This window comes from Lolium rigidum, chromosome 7 (assembly GCF_022539505.1).
Source record: "Lolium rigidum isolate FL_2022 chromosome 7, APGP_CSIRO_Lrig_0.1, whole genome shotgun sequence".
Lineage (NCBI taxonomy): Eukaryota > Viridiplantae > Streptophyta > Magnoliopsida > Poales > Poaceae > Lolium > Lolium rigidum.
This window is the reverse complement of record NC_061514.1, coordinates 327,708,162-327,727,753: the sequence shown is the minus strand read 5'-3', so window position 1 is coordinate 327,727,753 and position 19,592 is coordinate 327,708,162. Positions and strand designations below refer to the sequence as shown.

At 46.1% G+C, this 19,592-nt stretch overlaps 3 protein-coding genes across 3 annotated transcripts; 1 reads left to right on the top strand and 2 right to left on the bottom strand.

The window, feature by feature from the left end:
- Positions 1-492: 492 nt before the first annotated feature.
- LOC124674260 lies at positions 493-1,563 on the bottom strand. Its single transcript, XM_047210300.1, has 4 exons — positions 1,098-1,563; positions 917-1,007; positions 780-831; positions 493-699 (listed from the first exon to the last, which is right to left on the bottom strand). The coding sequence occupies exons 1-4, from the start codon at positions 1,501-1,503 to the stop codon at positions 637-639; spliced, it is 612 nt and encodes a 203-aa protein (XP_047066256.1). The 5' UTR covers positions 1,504-1,563; the 3' UTR covers positions 493-636.
- A 262-nt stretch (positions 1,564-1,825) lies between these two features.
- LOC124674259 (sugar transporter ERD6-like 5) lies at positions 1,826-5,368 on the bottom strand. The gene is made up of 17 exons (XM_047210299.1): positions 5,301-5,368; positions 5,087-5,176; positions 4,912-4,971; positions 4,720-4,785; positions 4,580-4,645; positions 4,423-4,498; positions 4,150-4,214; positions 3,720-3,812; positions 3,543-3,623; positions 3,381-3,465; positions 3,156-3,202; positions 3,006-3,068; positions 2,853-2,912; positions 2,695-2,748; positions 2,541-2,600; positions 2,303-2,417; positions 1,826-2,148 (listed from the first exon to the last, which is right to left on the bottom strand). The coding sequence occupies exons 1-17, from the start codon at positions 5,328-5,330 to the stop codon at positions 1,994-1,996; spliced, it is 1,266 nt and encodes a 421-aa protein (XP_047066255.1). The 5' UTR covers positions 5,331-5,368; the 3' UTR covers positions 1,826-1,993.
- A 7,507-nt stretch (positions 5,369-12,875) lies between these two features.
- LOC124673385 (probable inorganic phosphate transporter 1-4) lies at positions 12,876-14,477 on the top strand. Its single transcript, XM_047209471.1, has one exon. The coding sequence runs from the start codon at positions 12,876-12,878 to the stop codon at positions 14,475-14,477; it is 1,602 nt and encodes a 533-aa protein (XP_047065427.1).
- Positions 14,478-19,592: the final 5,115 nt, after the last annotated feature.

Here is a 19,592-nt window from a genome sequence, read left to right as displayed (position 1 = left end):
ACACTAACCACTCAGACTAGTGAGCAACCTCTTCCTCTTCCACAATCCTCCCGGTGGCATCTCCATGATCCGGACGCCTGGTCAAAAGATGGCCGGCCGGATGTTCCTTGTGGAACGTGAGGCATAACATACATTAACAAAGTTAATTCATGTCTTGTGATATACTATGTTTTACTTGAGATGAAAAGCTCGAAATGTGCCTGATTTTAATTAACGAAGCTATCAACCGAGTATAAGTTACATCATGAGTTACAACTTACAACACACACATAACAAAAGACAACACAAAAAACATCAAACTAGAGCGAGGGGTTCTTTGTCGTTTGGCATCGGAGATCATATCCACACCAACAAAGCTCCACCACACAAAAATTGTAACCGACTCCCGTATGTTTAACTTTCTATATATAGCAACACATAGCTAGCAGCTACAGTTTCCCCTTTGAATTGCGCTCGGCTCTTCATTTGCTGATTGTTACTGTCAGAGTTGAATAACACTGGAAACTCTGCAGGTTATTTATACAAGGAAAATTCAACACACGCATACAATTGTTTTTCTGAACCGAAGACGCAAGCACGACGAGGTGCAGTCCATGGATCCATTGCAAGCTCGTGAGGATGATGTAACGGTGTCTGTCAGAGCCTGTCGGCGAGGCTCGGAAAGCGCTCGAGCAACCACGTCACTCCCCTGATGGCCACCTACGTACAGCGCAGTGGAGTGCATCAGTGAGTGAAGCCAGGGATCCATCGTCAGTTCTTACAAATGTGAATCAACATACCAGCGCCAACTCGCCGGGTTTTGTCGCCGGCTCCACGCAGTCCCGGCCATACCTGCAATTCCAATCTTGCAAGCTGCAATGAAATGCTGAGTCGAATGGATTTGGTCTTTCTTTCCAATGGAGATGGAGTTGCTTACACGATCTGAATCTGCTCCTGCCGCTGCGGGTCGGGCTGGCAGCGGTAGAAGCTGCAGCCCCGGCTGAACGGGAACGGCCGCCCCTTCCACTCTGCATGCATCGGTACGCACGTAGATCAAGCACCGGAGACGGGACAGTGCCCGGCCAGGCGGGAAGATCGAGGAAGGAGGAGGTTATTACCGAGGTGCCAGGTGACGCCGACGGCGGAGGGGTCGTCGCCGGAGATGTCGTCGATGACGAAGCGGAGGTCGGGGCTGATGGAGCCCATGAAGTCGCCGAAGAAGCCCAGCACCCGGTCCCGCCCCACCATGGGCCGCGGGAACACCAGGTCCTCGTACACGCACCCCTCCGCGATCAGCGGCGCCACCGCCGCCAGGTCGCGCCGGTTCACGCCCTCGTAGAACTCGCGCACCACCTCCGCCGCCCTCCCCTTCGCCGCCGACGCCGCTACGAGCGTACTCGTTCTCCTCCGGCCTCCGCCCTCCCGCGCACGGATGATGGGATGGGTTGGATGGTGCAGGCGTGCAGGCTGAGAAGATGTAGCCGCCCCGACGCGGAGCGGAAGCGGCTGCGTCGCATGCGCCATGCTCTGCTGCTCCCGCTCAGTCTCGCCCGCACCAGCGTGTGTGGCGGGAGCGCGTCCATCGTCTTATCTCTTGGTTTGCTTCCCCTCTTTTCCTACGCTTGTTTCCTGTTCCGCCGCTACGAACAGATAATGAACATAATATGTCCACTTCAAATTGCAGCACTAATGATCAGTGAGGCGCCTTATTACAGAACAAAAATAAAAATAAATGCATGAACATATTACTTTCACTATATTCAGTGGCATTCGCTAACAAGTACTCGCTCCTATCCCTTTTAATTGACTCGGAGATCGGAGGGAGTATATCTCAGACAGGCACTCCTGAAAACAACAAGCTATATTACATGAGCTTCCTTGTATCAATGCATATGCACTATTTGTGCTACTTGTACAACCAATATTACAGTATCCCAGGTAGGCACTTCTCAAATTAACAAAGATTCGAAATGAAATGCAACCTGGAAAGGGAACTAGAGCCATATGTTTTAGTCTATACAATTCGGTTAATTCCAGAAGAAACTGGCGCCAATGATGAGTTCATGGACGCTTGGATCTCTTCCAGGGTCCTCCCTTTAGTCTCCGGCACCAGCCGCGCCACAAATAAAACGGTCAGCCCGCAGATGCTCGCGAACATGAAAAATGTGCCTGAAATTGAACCGTCCACGATATGCAGGCAAAAAAACATAAGCAGAGCTTCTGGTCATCAAGGACACAATATGCATATACGAATGAAGCTAGAGTTTGTCATGCCTATTTATTTGATCAGAAGGTCTATTTCCTGTGCAGAAAATATATTTACCGTAGGAGCTCCACAGCAGGAGGAAGTTGAAGGCATATGAGACGATCCACGAGCCGAGCCAGCTCACTAAGGTCACGAGGCTCCCTGCTGTTCCTTTCATGTGTATAGGAAATATCTGCATGTCCAGCGACGAAATGCTGTCAAATTCTGGGATAGTGCTAATGTACTGGTCCATGGATTTTTTTTTTAATCTTCAGGGTACAGTAATCCCAACTGTTAATTAGGCCAGGAGAGGTACCTCTGACATTATAACCCATGGTATTCCACCCATACCAAGCGAGAAAGATCCAGTGAAGACCTGGTTTTGCAAGTAACAGATATGTTTACAACAGCCAGACATCTCTGACAGTAGTGAAGAGAACTAGTTAATGAGAGTAGCACGTAGCATATACCAGAATTCCTGCCAAAGCAAGTACCACGTTCAGGTCCTTAGCCCAATGATGTTCCTGTTTTTCGGAGAGTAAAACTACTGGCAAATTTGTGGTCCTATGAGGACCAAATCAATGTCATGTAAAGATAAGGGATGAGATCACTTCCGGTGATTTGAAACCTTAGATAAGAATGACACGCCAACTAGTAGGCAACCGAGGCATGTCCCAGCTGCAGAGACCTAGAGTATTGCACAATGAAAATTATTGTCTAGAACCCATTACTAAGTGTATGTTTATTTTTATTATCGACAAAAGATTATATCTGTTTTTACCATTAGAAGTGGCCTCCTTCCAGCCTTGTCCAAAAGAAGCACTCCAAGTGTCGTCATCGGAACCTACAGGGACACTAAAGTTCAACTATATACCTAACATCAGTGAAAACTAAGGAAATAAAAGCGGCATAAGAGCCATGATTAAGATACCTGAACCGCAACCATAGCGAGCATCCCCATGTTCCCTGATGCGAAACCTGATTCCCAAAGTAAAACATGGTAAAGATTATGTCCAATAACTGTAATATGTAGACAGGAGAATGTTAAGGCAACACAATAACTGAAATATGTAGACAGGAGAATGTTGAGGCAACACAATAACTGAAATATGTAGACAGGAGAATGTAAAGGCAACACGTTGCTAATATTCATTACCAGCTGAAACAAATATCTCACTGGCATAGAAGCAGATTGCATTCACTCCCCCAAACTGTTGAAGGACCATTAGCCCAACACCGACCTGAAAGAGACCTGATATCTTAGAAAATTATAAAATCATTTTCTTTCTAGGTAGAAATGCCTTACTAAAATACTTACAGTGACAGCATGAATGTAATCCTTCTGAAACAGGTCCCATATCTTTGACTGTGGGAGGTGCTGAATCTTTTCTGTGAAATCCTGATTATACAGATTATGGAATTAGTTAGATCTTATAGTAATGCATGATTAAATTGGTGTTCTATTTCAACTCTCAAGTACTAAATAGTCAAATACTTTGATTTCTTCTGCCTCTTCAGAGATATCAGTTTCTTTTCCCCTTAGCTTCTGTAATGCTTCCTCGAGTGCACCGGGATGTCCGATCTTAGCCTGACATGCATGGGTTTTCATCAAAATTTTGTACAGAGGGAGTGAAATTGTAGGATCCATATAATGAATATGGATCTTATATGTCAAACTGAATATTTGTATAAACTGATGTAACCCCAAAATCTGTTACGTCTTACATATGAAATTGGTGTAACAATAAGAAATGACCATCTTACAGCTTTGTCAATGCAACATAAATACTGCGATATACATAATAGAAGTGTTTCGTTCTATTGACTAGGCCATAAAGTGGCTAATCAAGTAAATTCTAGAACCGAAAGATGGAACTACGAGATCCATCAAGTATCAACAGTACAAGGAAAGCTCGCTACTTTACCAGCCATCTGGGAGATTCAGGAATCACAAGAAGGCCAACAAGTTGCAGTAAACATGGTGTCACTCCTACAAGAGAAACAACTCTCGTTTATTTATACATATCGGTATGGGAAAAATATCTAGTTATACAAGTGCATGATTTTTCAAGCAGATAGGTTGGACTAAAACAAAGACCAGTTAAAACTGGTCACTCTTCATACAACAAAACATAACTGAAACCTATGCTATTAATTATTGGAATGGTAGAAAAGTAAATTCAGACAAATTAATGTACCGATGATTGCCAAGGTACGCCAGGTGATAAAAGTCCCCAGAGCATAGGCAAGGGACGCCCCACAACATATCATCAGCTGCATAGGTGGAGGTGCTTGCCTTCGTAAGTTAAAACTCTATACAACCAAGTAATGAAATCTCCCTTGCTGAGGACAGACCTGGTTTACAGCTGCAAAACGTCCTCTAAGATTCTTGGGAGTTACCTCTGATATATAGACTGGGACCTGTTCAGGTAACACAATTTTCAAACCGAATTCGTTGGACAAGTAACCAGACGGAGCTTTATTACTGTAATTACCACATATGAAAACAGGCCAATTCCGCATCCAATTGAGAGCCTTCCAAGGTCAAGCCACAAAAAATTCTACAGAAGAAAATATACAGAAAGGAAGGAAAACAATTACAAGATGAACTAAGAATTGACGTAATTGTGCTCAAGTTATAGTACGTACCGGAATAGAAGGACATAGAGAAAGGAGGAAGAGGGTACCTTAGAAAAGACTATAAAGAGATATCCAGCAATGCAGAACACATCTGATATTGCCATTGCCTGCACGCCAAAATGCACATAAGTCCATTGTTCGAGAGAAAAGAACCCATTGGCATGGTTTGCTTCTTTTAGTTGGCTTATTAATTATCAGGATGGAAACAGGATTGGAACTTACGCATTTTCGACCAACTCTGTCTGCTATGGTACCACTGAAAATAGCGCCCAGCATTGCTCCAATGGTTAATATTGAGCCAAAGACGGAATACTGCATGATGGTTAAATGCGCAGATTTTTACATTGAAAATGTGTAAACTTAACCCACCAGGCCGCCAGGTCATCACCATCAAGATGAACAAAAAATGCTATTGTAAATAGCAGCAAGCCATCACCTCAGCTATAGAAAGATGAAGATCATGCATGATGCCCTCTTGAGATGGCAATGAGTAGCCCACCTGCAAAACAGTGACCTGCAGTTAACTTCTCAACTGCAAATATTTGCACTAGAACAGAAGGATAGTTGTGCACCTAATTAAATAGAAGTTTCACATATTATTGTTGCCGGATCTTAATGCATACTCTCTACTAGATAAATAAATAAGAACACTAATGGGCTTGGTAAAAGATAGATACCGAGATACCGAACACGAAGGATCCACAAACGGCGATGGCGGTGCTGACAACGACCACCCAAATCGAAGAGGCTCTGTGATCCCCAGTCACCAGGAGGGGTTTCTTGACTTCTGCTCCCTCCCATTCCGTTGACATATGGCCTGCCGGGTTTGAACTACCCATCAGGTTAAGTAGCGTAAATGGCTAAAGATCAGTCGATCACTTGTAAAGAAACCAAGAAAATCATTAATGATAACTCACAAGCATAGCAAGAACAACCAGGACATAATGCTATCAAAGTATATTTCTCCTCATATAGTACTACCTCTGTCCATAAAAGGATGTCACAAGTTTGTCTAAATTTTGATGTATCTAGACACTCTTTAGTGTTTAGATGCATCCGAATTTAGATGATTTCCGACATCTTTTTATGGACGGAGGGAGTACTTCATATCACAAGCTTGCTGTCAGTAATAATAAGAGTACTTCTTGCAGTAATCAGGATTTAAGCTGCCTAGGTATAAACAAGCAAGACTTCAGATATACGGTTGTGCAGCTACAGCGACCATTCATGCATGTTAAGAGTTTGTATTACTGATAGATCCGCAGAATCAGGTGATGAAACAAAATAGCAGGACTATCTAAACTAAAGAGCAGTAGATATTAGCAAACATCCTCTAAATCTTACAACTGTGAACCTAACGGCCTCCTCCATTCCATCATGTTGCAGCCGAGAAGTTAATTGCGAGAACACAACTCAATACTCCGCGTATAAGAGTATTTTAACCGCAGAGCACAAAGAGGAGGAGGAGTCGAACCTACACGAAACTACCTGGAGTCGGCGGGAAGCTCGCCGGCCGCGAGATAGTACTGCCGGAGGCGAAGCCGCTGAGTAAGCAGAAGGAAGTAGCTCTGACCGAGGCGGTACTGCTTAGGAGCCGGCGGAGAGATCGATCTTCGATCTGTCGCCGGCGGCGGATTGGGCGGTGGCGAGCTGGTCAGTGGTCAGTGTAGAGGAGGAGGGGACTGACTGTGTGTCGGAAAAAGACAAGCAAGAAAAAGCTAGACTAGCATCTCGCTCTCCACCGCTGGATCGGTCCTCTTGTTTTCGTCGGTTGAATTTCTAGAAAAAGTTTCCTTTTCCAGAATTCCACCTATTTAATGATAACCGTCTATAGTAGTGCGAAAAATATAAAAATTATAAATAGATCTATAGACCACATAGTAACCGATAAAGTGGTGAACGTTTTGACCTGAAAAATCCGTGCTCAATTATTTCAAGCACAAGCTTCTTCAGTAAAAAAGCAACACACCGCCAGAGCTCTATAATGACGCCTCCAAGAGACCGAGGAGGCAGCACACTGCCATCGCCGAGGCTGAGACGGTTAAGGATTTTCGCCACTTGATGGCAGACCGATAGAAATGACGTTAAATTGTAGCGCATGCCATCTGAAGAAATGTCTTCATAGCATAGCATGTATGCTAGATAGCGTACGTGTATCCATTAGCCCATCTTTTTTTTTTAATTTCTTAGCCTAAATTTAAAAAGATAGTGTATACGGGAAATCCACTTTGGCTCATAGGAGCATATGACTATAGGGGAATAATTATCAAAATAGCAACTAATTTGACTTGTGTTCTTTATTTCGGCGAGATCTTTTAAACAAGCCTAAGATTAATAAAAAATAAAAATCTAAATTCTGAAACATAATAAAACGACAGGATAGACAATGAAATCCAATGACTTGTTTATCTTGTATTTTATCAATATATTTTGATGGTTTGAACTCAAGTTAACCTCCAATCATTTTTTCAACTATAGTGAACCAAGTTTGAAACACGTCAGGTTTCATAATATCTTTCAAGCATCAAATTTCAAATATTGTCACAATATATTTAATATTGGTACTATTTTAAAGTTCTCTTTGATAAGAACCCAAATGACGAGGGTAACCTCGGCAATATACATGGATGATGGACTTAGAGTTTCGGGAAAAAGTGGTGCGCTAGTGGTTTTGTCAATTGGTCACACAAACAAGGCTATCCGACAGATTGGTTATAAGGATAAATCGCCATGAACTAGAGCAAGCTAGGGTTACAACAATGATTCGATGTCTCTCCCGCTGGCTCCTCCTATCCTTTATATAGGAGAGGCTAGATCTCAGAGTCTAGTCTGGATCGGTTTATATATATTTCTTATATTTCTTGCCTAATTTGAAGTATGCCGGCTCTTTTAATGGGCTTTTCCTTATTCGACAAGTTTCATCCTTTGGGCTTTGACTTTTGACCTCATGGGCTTCTCCAACATACGCACGAGGGTTACACAAGCCGTAGGCCCAATTAGACATACCCATGTCACCAAATATTTAAAATGTTTTCAAATTAAATTGATGGTTTAAAAACTACAAAAGTTAAGTTGCCTCTAAAGTGAGAAAAGAGAGGGAAAGAAATCTGACACAATTTAAAAAAGTGGGAGGATAGAGTGGGTGGGGCATGCACGATATATACCTTGCAAGGCCTCTGTGGTGATTCACAATGCAGCATAGTCTTGAAGAACAGTGTTGGCTCTTTAGAAAAGAACAAAGGTGTTGCGTTTGACTAAGAGCATCTCGGCATATCGGCCCGCAAATGCGGCAGCGGGCGATATATGGTTTTTGGTGCAATTTTGGGTGTCTGGCCCGGGAAAACTATCCAGGCCGCAGCCCAAATCGTCGATTTCAACGCATATATAGCGGTCGACGAAGCGGATGGGGCCAAACCCCATCCGCTCCTCCGCCTCTCCGCCTGCCGCCGACGAGCAATCGTCGCTCCTTCAGCGAGCAATCGGCGCAGTAGAACGTAGATCCACAGTCCCCACCTCCCGCCGGAGACGATGGTGGCAGGGCGCGGGAGCGGCCAGGTGGGCCGCTGGCGAGAAGACGGAGCGGGAGAAGGTGAAGTCCGACGCGGCGCGCATCCGCGGTAGCTACCGCTACCGCAAGTACGGCGTCGCCCGCCTTCGCCAAGCGCGAGTCGGAGCGCTACCGACGCGGATGCGCCACGTCGTATTCCGCGGCCTCGTCCTCGAGCTCCCGCCAGCGCCCGCCGATGGAGCTGGTGGTGAAGATGGAGGAGGTTGACCCAGAGCCGGAGCCGCCACGCCTCGCCCACTTCGTCGAGGGTGACTACCTCGACGACGAGCAGTTCAAGAAGCTCCTCCCGCAGCTCGGCGTCGATGTGGGCCTCGCGCCGGGGGACTTCGTCGCGGAGCGGGAGCTCGGCACCGTCATCGGCCTCGTCGAGCGCTCCAGCCAACAGGACGCGGACAAGGCCGAGGAATGGCGGCGCATCCGTGTCGAGCAAGACCGCGTGTTCGCCGACCTCGTCAAGGAGTGAGCCGCCGAGGATCCGCCACGGCAAAGGGCTCCGGTGAGCCGTTTTTGCTGCAATCTACTTCCGTGGCAGATTTATCTACTTTTGTTGTACTATTTTCTGTAATGTAGTGCTGCAATGTAGCTGAATTAGGATGAACTGCAAGCATCGAACTATTTTCCCCCTTGCGCGCGTTTTTTTAAATATGCAGTTTCATATGCGATCTATTTGTGCGCTTTTCGAACCCTAAATCCGCGTTGGGGTGCTCTGAATACGCGGATTTGGGGTTTGGAGTTTGCCGTATCTGCTAGAGATGCTCTAATGATGTTAATTATTCCGAAGGGATGCATCAGGCTAGCTTGTTAGTGTATAGTTGCTTCAGTGGATCATCATTTTGATCGATCAAGAAGCACAGACTCCCCCAATTATCATGCGGCCAGCAGGTGTCCGGTGTGATAGCAAATTGCCATGGACCCTTCACATTTCAGACCTTATTTCCTACAAGATTTTCCTATCTCTATACAGTCCGTTAGGTCACAACAAAACAAGAGAAAAGATAAAGCAAAACCGGGAAGACCTTCATCTGTAAATAGAGAATAAATCCTGGAATCATGTATGTGGGTATCAGATTCCTCGGAGGTACGTGTGTCCGTATGGACTGAGCAGGAGAGAAGAAAAATTGTTAGACAACATGGTTCTTAAGAAACATGGACCTTGCTGAGATGTTTTCTTTTTAAATAAAAGGCATGCATATGCCTGATTTTAAATTAATAAAGTCTTTATATTCACAACGAGTTAATAACATGTTGCGGCATACAACTTAGTCAACATAAAAAACCACACGCATACACCCAGGGTCGGTCTCCAAACAAAGAAACTATGAAGGATCACGATGCGGGGTTGGCCTCCAAACAAAGAAACTATGAAGGATCACGATGCGTGCTTGAGCTTGGATCTCTTAGTCTCGCGGTTGCATAGAGCTCCCTCAATTCGCTTGTCAATCACCCGAGATCCTCCCGTCGCTTGGTCTTGCCCTGACGGTAGCCACCTTTACTTAATCTTCGGTAGCTGTTCAATCATGAAGCGAAGAATAATCACAAAAGTACAAACAATTCATGCCTACGTATAAGCAAGTAGCTAGACCAGACCTAAAACTTGGGCATCAAAACGTGGACAAATATAATCCTGCCAGTCACCCTTCTACAAAGGAAAAAACAAACCGGTCGGAGGAAGATCTATGACACTGAGAGCATGTCTAACAGGCCCCGTATAACCCGCCCACCCCGTAAAATTCCGGCGACATACGGGGCAGGCGCGGTTTGGGCCGTCTAGCAGGCCCCGTATTCGGGCCGCCCCGTTTCGGCGGAATACGGGGCCCAGGAAATCGGCCCCGTCGCCCCGTACATATAGTGGGCGCAGGTGCGAGTGAGGGGTTAACCCCTCACTCGCAACCCTAGCTCCGCCGCGCGCCGCCGCCTCCTCCTCGCTGCTCCGGCGAGCAATTAGCCGCTCCCCCGCCACGCATTCCACCCCAAAGCTAGGATGGACTCCCGCCGCCGCAGTAGGGCCTCGCCGGCGAGCGGATCGAAGCGATCCCGCTCGCCGGACACCGTAGAGGAAGCGTGGCGGCCGAAGTGCAAGCTTTCCGCCGCCGGAAGCCGTCGCGCGGCTCGCAAGTACGCCGGCGCGCCGTACGTGCCGGACCCGCTCCGCGAGTTCGCCGCGGGTGGGCGGTGGTACAAGCGGGACCCGCCGCTCAAGCCGATGAGCGGCGAGGCGTTCGAGAAATGGCGCGCGCGGTGGCGGCGCGACCGTGCGGCGTTGGCGGAATGGAGGGCGACCATCGGCAGCAGCAGCAGCGGCGGAGGAAGCGGAGGCGGCGAGGAGGAAGCGGCGGCGGCGGAAGAGGAGGAAGAGGAGGCGGCCTACCGCCGTGCGGTCGCCTTGTCCGAGGCGGATGCCGCCGAGAAGCGGCGGCGGAGGCAGAGGAGGAGGCGGCGGCCATCGCCGCCGTCCGGGAGTTCGAGGCGCGGCGGGCGCGGGGAGGCGCGGGAGGCGCGGGAGGAGGCGGCGAGGATCGCCTTCATCCCCTACGTCATCCTGGACGACTAGAGGTAGGTTGATGCTTAGTTAGATGTAGTATGATCCGTAGTATGATCAAAATGTATGTATGATCCCTACTATGATCAATGAAGATGAACTTCCCGGGGTTTTAATTTTTGAAAATACGGGGCGAAATACGGGGTCTGCTAGACGGCATGGCTCGAAATGGAGCAGTTTTTCAATACGGGGCGAAATAAGAGACTTATACGGGGCAGCGAAATACGGGGCCTGTTAGACATGCTCTGACGACCTTGACTCTTGGATGTCATTCTGGCAAGGAATATGCCTCCCGGAGCCCGAACAATGCCTTCTTCTAGGCTAATAGTATAGTATTCTCATGCCATCACCGCTGCTACGTGTCCATTCATGCATCACTCAAATTTGTGTAGTATTTGAAGATGATTTAAAATGGGAACATAAGTGTGAGCTAACTTGACACCCTAATAGCACATACTGAATACGGAGTACGTACGTGGTGACAGTTAGCAGATCGAACGGTGATGTGAATACGTGTCTAGTCAACTAGAAGCGGAGACAAGAAACCAACCGGTGCAGTGCTGGTCTAAATCCGCTGGGAAATTTCTTTGCAGTAAGCTGGCAGCTCACTCAACTGATCAAGTCTACCAGGCATATTTTCTCAGTAACAAATCGAGACGCGTGGACATCCGCTGAAGAATACACACGTTTCAAAACACATAAGATGCTGCCACCGTTTAAAATTCATCAAGTTTGCTCCCTATAAATATGCCACCAAAGATGAAGCTCAAGCTCGACCTCACGGTGCTAGCCATCCATCGCCTCTCCATAATGTTTCAGGGTCCTGCTAGCCGCTAGGAAACCAACAAGGAAACTGCATCCGAATTGAGTAGCATCAGGTAGATCGATATCTATTAGTTTTTGCTGTACATGTATATGTGAATGATTATCTTTTAAATTTTGTTCCAGGATTCTTCTATTTATATTTCCTCTCACTCTCCTCGTTTTCGATACTTGCTGAACTGGGTTTTTATTAATCTTTTGTCACCTGTTTTTTCCCCTAATCCTCAAAATGCTCCTCAATGGGTCTTTCGAAACTCAATTAAAAATGACAAGTTTTTTCATACACAGTATCCTGTTTCAAAAAAACAATGCGAATATTCAGCTAAAAATTAAAATATATACTGTACTAAGTTTGATCAAAGATATAATAATTAAAAATATCAATATTTAGGTATTGAATACATACACTATGAACATGTCTTATGGTTGATTTATTAATATATATTTTGTATTGTTCATGTTCATACTTTTGTCTATAAACTTTGTTCAATACATAAAGTATTACATGTTAACAAAATTTGTATGCCTTGTTTTATAGAATGGATGTAGCATCTTGTTGGGTTGACTCTGGCCGTATATCAACTCAAGTGTTAGACCCTAACGTGGCATGGAAAAAATCATAGTTGCCATCCGTACATTTGAAAAAATCAACTATAACGAGTGCCGGCTTATATTATGGAATGGAGGTTATATTGTTAGGGATTTGCTAATTTCGTGCTTAGTTAAGTCCTACATCACTTAATTTGTATTAGGATTCGTTCTAGTTATGAATTGCAACTGAGATTTGATAACATCATCTAGCTGATCACAATGTTAGTTCCCAGTCAACTACAAAAATAGTCACACTCATATTATTATCCTGTCTGGATGTCGCGAATTTTTAAAAATCAAATATTTTTTGGTAGAAAATAAATGAAAATGGATTTTATACACGAGCAAGCATGGGTGTGCTACTCCCTGTCCACACGTGGTGTTATAATTTCTGAAAATCAACTTTGCTTGCTCATGTTCTACAACAGCAACTCTACACGTGCTTCCGGCCTCTGACTAAGACGAACCAACCACAGCACTCGCCGGCCGCCATGGCTCGGGAGCTCAAGGTCCTCGGGGCGCTCGACAGCGCCAAGACGCAGTGGTACCACTTCACGGCGATCGTGATCGCCGGCATGGGCTTCTTCACCGACGCCTACGACCTCTTCTCCATCTCCCTCGTCACCAAGCTCCTGGGCCGCATCTACTACTTCGACCCGAGCTCCGCCACGCCGGGTTCCCTCCCACCCAACGTCTCTGCCGCCGTCAACGGCGTAGCCTTCTGTGGCACCCTCACTGGCCAGCTTTTCTTCGGCTGGCTCGGCGACAAGATGGGACGGAAGAAGGTCTACGGCATGACGCTCATGATCATGGTGCTCTGCTGCGTCGCCTCTGGCCTGTCTTTCGGGTCGAGTGCAAACGGGGTCATGGCCACGCTCTGCTTCTTTCGCTTCTGGCTCGGCTTCGGCATCGGCGGCGACTACCCGCTCTCGGCGACCATCATGTCCGAGTACGCCAACAAGCGCACCCGCGGCGCGTTCATCGCCGCAGTTTTTGCCATGCAAGGGTTCGGCAACCTTACGGGCGGCATCGTCGCCATTATCGTTTCTTCGGCGTTCAAGGAGCAGTTCGACGCGCCGGCATACAGGGACGACCGCGCCGGCTCCACCGTGCCACAGGCAGACTACGCGTGGCGCATCGTCCTCATGTTCGGCGCCGTCCCGGCGCTGCTGACCTACTACTGGCGCATGAAGATGCCGGAGACGGCGCGCTACACGGCGCTTGTCGCCAAGAACACCAAGCAGGCCACGTCCGACATGGCACGGGTGCTCAACATGGAGCTCGCCGCCGAAGATCCGGAGCAGGCGGAGCACGGCCGGCGCGAGCAGTTCGGTCTCTTCTCAAGGGAGTTCGCGAGGCGGCACGGCCGGCACCTGCTGGGCACGACGGTGTGCTGGTTCGTGCTGGACATCGCCTTCTACTCGCAGAACCTATTCCAGAAGGACATCTACACGGCCGTGGAGTGGCTGCCGAGGGCGGACACCATGAACGCGCTGCAGGAGATGTTCAAGATCTCCCGCGCGCAGACGCTGGTGGCGCTGTGCGGCACCATCCCTGGGTACTGGTTCACCGTGTTCCTCATCGACGTGGTGGGCCGCTTCGCCATCCAGCTGGGCGGCTTCTTCTTCATGACGGCGTTCATGCTCGGCCTCGCCGTGCCGTACCACCACTGGACGACGCCCGGGAACCACGTCGGCTTCGTTGTCATGTTCTCCTTCACCTTCTTCTTCGCCAACTTCGGGCCCAACTCCACCACCTTCATCGTGCCGGCCGAGATCTTCCCGGCGCGGCTCCGGTCGACGTGCCACGGGATCTCCGCGGCGGCCGGGAAGGCGGGCGCCATCGTCGGGTCCTTCGGGTTTCTGTACGCTGCGCAGGACACGGATCCTGCCAGGACGGACGCCGGGTACCCGCCGGGAATCGGCGTCCGCAACTCCCTGTTCATGCTCGCCGGGTGCAACGTGGTCGGGTTCCTTTTCACATTCCTCGTGCCGGAGTCCAAGGGGAAATCGCTGGAGGAGCTCTCTGGGGAGCACGATGAGGAGGATGAGCCAGGGACGTCGTCCACAACAACCAAGCCCCAAATGACATAGCCGCCACCTTCTGCTGAATTCGAGTAATGAGCGTGTTCAATTGATGCAATCCTTATAATCGTGTGTACCCATATATAGCCTATTAGACTGACTATAAAAATGCACACGAAACCAATACAAAGGTATCGCTTCCACCACACGAAAATGTTGGGGCAGGAGCGCACAACCACCCCTACTATGCCTGTGTGAAAGTTAGATAAACTACTAGGATAGCTTCAGTCAATAGACACAGCCGAAAAAATAAACACAAGCACACGCACAAGTGGCACAAGGATTTACGTGGAAAACCTCCTCAACTTGAGGAGGAAAAAACCACGGGTGTAAACCCTGGTCCACGCAAGCTTCACTATGAGTAATCAAGGTACAAAGTCTTCTCTAGAACATCTAGAGATTATAACACACTTTACCTTATTGCTCACCGGCAACAACAACAGCAACCACAAGAGGCAAGATACAACAAAACAGAGATATCACAGATACAATCAGCACCAAATTTGGCAGAGAAGCAGATATATGAGTTCCCAACATACTGACCAAAAATCAGCTCAATCAGACAGTGTTTGCCCGCTATTCGTCTCCCAAAACTATTCTATGCTAAAACTGCAGCGGTCCGTACTGACTTCACAGCTCTCAAATCTGATTCTTCTCTAACCCAAATTTCAAACCAGCTATCCAGATCGAAGTACTCAGGAATAAGCTCATCGAGTTTGGAGCCGATCCAAGAACCTTTGAACCTCTAAACACGAGCTTGAAGACAGACCGGTCAGATATTAGAAATTTGGACATAGATTACATCTCCTTCCCCCTCTCTTCTCACTTGGTTGTCGTGTTCTAGTGCGTTCTCTCAACCTCTCACAGCAGTAGCCATGTTCTGGCTTGCTCTTGTTCTCTTAGTTACAGCCACCAAGGGTGGCTAGGGTTTTGTCCTTATCTACCTCTCAAGGAGGCAACATAACCATTGGATGCGAACCTCGATCAACAGTTGGCCCAACAAACTCCCCCTCCGACATCATGGAGGGTCTCACTGTCTACCAGGAGTCATGCCGACAAGCCGATGGCATACGTCGAGCTTTCCTCTTGTCACCAACTTGGTCAACATATCAGCCTCATTGTCATCTATGTGCATCTTCTCAATCTGCATTTGCTTGGAATTCAGAACATCTCGAATCCAATGATAGCATACCTCAATATGCTTTTACCTCGAATGAAAACTTGCATTCATGCTTAGGTGAATGACACTTTGGTTGTCACAAAACAATACATAATTATCTTGCTTAAACCCAAACTCACTAGTCAGCCATTTCAGCCACAATAGCTCCTTGCTTGCCTCTGTTACTGCGATGAACTCAGCTTTACTTGCGTTCAATGCCACACACTTTTGCAACCTGCTTTTCCATACCACCCCCCCGAATGGCGGAAGTGGACTTTCTGCCATCAATATCACAAGTCAAATCTGAATCTGAATAAGAAATCAGCTCTGGCTCTTTATCACCAAAACAAATCTTCATATTTGTAGTGTCCTGGAGATTTCTCAAGATCCACTTCACGGCTTCCCGATGTGGTCTTCCTGGATTGGACATAAATCTGCTCACAGTACTAACCGTTTGAGTAATGTCCGGCCGTGTGCACACCATAGCATACATCAAACTCCCAACCGCTGAAGCCCAAGGAACATTCTGCATTTCCTTTTCCATCTTCTCACTGAAGGGGCATTGCTTTTTGCTCAACTTAAAGTGAGTTGCTAGTGGACAACTTACTTCACTTGCCTTGTCCATTTTGAACTTGCGAAGTACTTTCTCAATGTATTTCTCCTGAGACAAGTACAACTTGTTGGATTTTCTGTCTCTCTCAAGTATCATACCGAAAATACACTTAGTTGGAACCAAGTTTTTCATAGAAAAACTTTTGCTTATCTCGTTCTTTAGTCTAGCAATCCTTGAGACATTCTTGCTAACAATCAATATATCATCAACATAGAGCAACAACATGACAAAATCATCATCTGAGAACCTTTGGATAAATACACAATTACACCTCTTGTAGCATTGCTCCCCCATGACAAATTCAAACTTCATGTACCATTATCTTGGTGCTTGTTTCAAATCGTATAGACTTTTCTTCAGCTTGCACACATAGTCTTCTTTGCCTTTAACAAAAAACCTCTCAAGCTGCTCCATGTAGATTTCTTCCTCCCACTATCCATGTAGGAAAGTTGTCTTCACATCAATTTTCTCAACCTCCAAATTGAGATTTGCTGCCATGTCAATGATCATTTTTATAGATATCATCTTCACCACCGGAGAAAATATTTCATCAAAATCAATCTCTTCTCTGGATGAATCCTTTTACGACTAGCCTAACCTTGTACCTTGGATGTGATGTGTGCTCTTCTTGCTTGATTATGTAGACCCACCTGTTCTTTAGAACTTTCTTGCCCTTAGGGCATCTCCAACTGGGCGGCGCATGTTTATGTCCGTTTGCGTCGGGTAGGGACACAAAAAGTGGGCATATGTCCGCATGTGTCTGCCCCTTCTCCAGCGGAAGAGACGCATTTTTTACCGCAAGGGCCTGCCATGCACTGATTAGGGAGGAGAGAGAGAAAGATTATACTTGTGTGGTGTGGAATGGAGAGCATAAGGGCCTACCCTGCATTAAAGGAGGAGAGAGAAGGGGCCATACATCCCAAACGAACGCAAACGGACGCGCGGGCGCGTCCGCGCAGACGCATTCCTGCCGCATATTGGTCCATGTTTTCGTCAGGATGGATGTTGCAGACATTTTACGTCTAGCCGCTGGAGCGCATTTTTTTATCCGCGCAGACGCAAACAGACGAAAAACGTCCATTTGTGTCGCCCAATTGGAGATGCCCTTAGGCAACTTCACTAGCTTATAAGTATGATTTGTATGCAAGGAATCAATCTCTTCTTGCATAACTTTACTCCACTCTCCCTCTTGTTCTCATTTTTCATTGACTCTGACAACACTCAGGTTCTGAACCATCAGACGATAACACCACGTACTAATCTGATGCGTACCTAGTGGAAGGAACGTGGCCTCTGCTGGACCGTCTGAGTGGATCTACCGATGGACTATCTGGTGCTGGTGCTTTCCTGCTGCTCATGATCATTTTCTTCTGAATTTTCATACTCTTGTTGGGGGTCATCTTCACCACCTGCACCACTATGTGTGTCATCTTACACATCTTCTGCATCATCCTCTTCAGCTTCTTGGTGAGCTGAATCTGCAGGATCAGGGTTAGAATCATTTATGTCTTATTGTTGTCTTTGAGGAGGAACACCCACCGGAATTGACTCTAGAACTTTCTCCCTTTTCTGCACAATATCCTCAATTGTTTGATCTTCAATAAACACAACATCGATCACGGCTTCTCACAACCTTTCTTGCTAATGGATCATACAACTTGTAGCCGAACTGATCATCTCCATAGCCAAGAAATATGCACTGTCGTGTCTTTGAATCAAGCTTTGACCTTTCATTTGAGGGATATGAACAAGGCATATCCTTCGTTCTTCAACTCATGGCCGCCGTGCCTATCCTTGGTAGTTAGGAAAATTAGCAGATGTACTCCCTCTATTCTCGTTTAGTCTGCATTCTAGGAAAAATCAGACAAATTAGTAGTACATTTACTAGTACCACTTAGAGAAAATACAATAAGTCCTAAATCAGCTGGCTATAAGAATTAAAATAATATATCATTACTTAGTTGGAGGAGAGATAGGAGGAGAGAGAAGGAGAGTGGGCTCTTATGCAAGAGCCAGCTCTAGCACATGCTCCTAGGCACTTTGTGAGAGTGAAATGTGAATCATACATTGATAAAGTACTATATTTTTATAGCTCACTATTGTATATGTTGGCTATAGATGACATGGTACTTGGCTTATAGCCATCAACTGGCTACACTACTGAAATTGCTCTTAGAGCAAGTACAGTAAGTCATATTCAGCTTGCTACAATGATTAAAATAATATATTTGTGTCTAGTTGGAAGAGAGAGAAGAGGTGAGAGAATCTAAGTGGGCTCTTATGCAAGAGCTAGCTCTAGCACGTGTTCCTAGGCAAGTTGTGTGAATGAAAGATGGGTCATCCCTTGAGATAGTAATACATTAATTGTTATAGCCAATTATTGTACTTGTTGGCTACATGTTGACTATAGCTGAGATGACATCTTGCTTATAGCTAACAATCAGTTATACTATTATTGGAGTTGCTCTTAAATTGGTAAACAACTAATCCAAACTATATTAAAAATAGTGATATCCAATAGATAAAGGAGGATCACTTTGTTTTCCGTATTCTTGTTGATTAGAAGGTAGAATGTAGAATATTTTAGAACAAATTTTAGATCTAAAATTAGAGTATTTCAAAATGAAGGGAGTACTGTATGGTAGTTCTACTATTTTTTCCTATGCATGACATGCAGGCGGAAGAGAATCTAGAAGAGAGAGAGAGAGAAGACATGCATGCAAAGTAACCCGGACGAATGGAACATGGGTACGCGCGCACCCGTTTACGAAAAGTTCAAAAAAAATGCTATTTAAAAGTTTCAAAAAAATATGAAGTAAAATTTTGCATGTACATATTATGTTGATACTTACTTGTGTGAGTTTTCACGAAAAAATACTATTGTGTGTGTCCTACATAAAAATGACAAAATGTCCAAATAAGAATAGTGAACAGGAATTTGTACTATTCACAGAAATAGGAATTTGCATTTTGTCATTTTTGTGTAGGTCACATACAATGGTATTTTTCCGTGAAAACACACACGAGTAAGTATCAACATAATATCTATATGCAAAAATTTACTTGACATTTTTTGAAAACTTTTGAATGGCATTTTTTTGAACTTTTCGTAAACGGGTGCGCGCGTACCCAGGTTCCATTCATCATTTTCGTTAGAGAAAACCTATAAAAATAAGACACGGGAAAAGAAGATGGTTGCATGCTACCCGTGTGGGTGGTTAGCAGAAAAGGACAAACGGCAAACAGTTGAGAAACGAAATTATTCAAATTTACACGTGAGGGCTGCCACGCCAAACTAAATGCTTGTGCGGTCAATTGCAATGGAGGGATTTCGACTACAAACAGGTAAGTA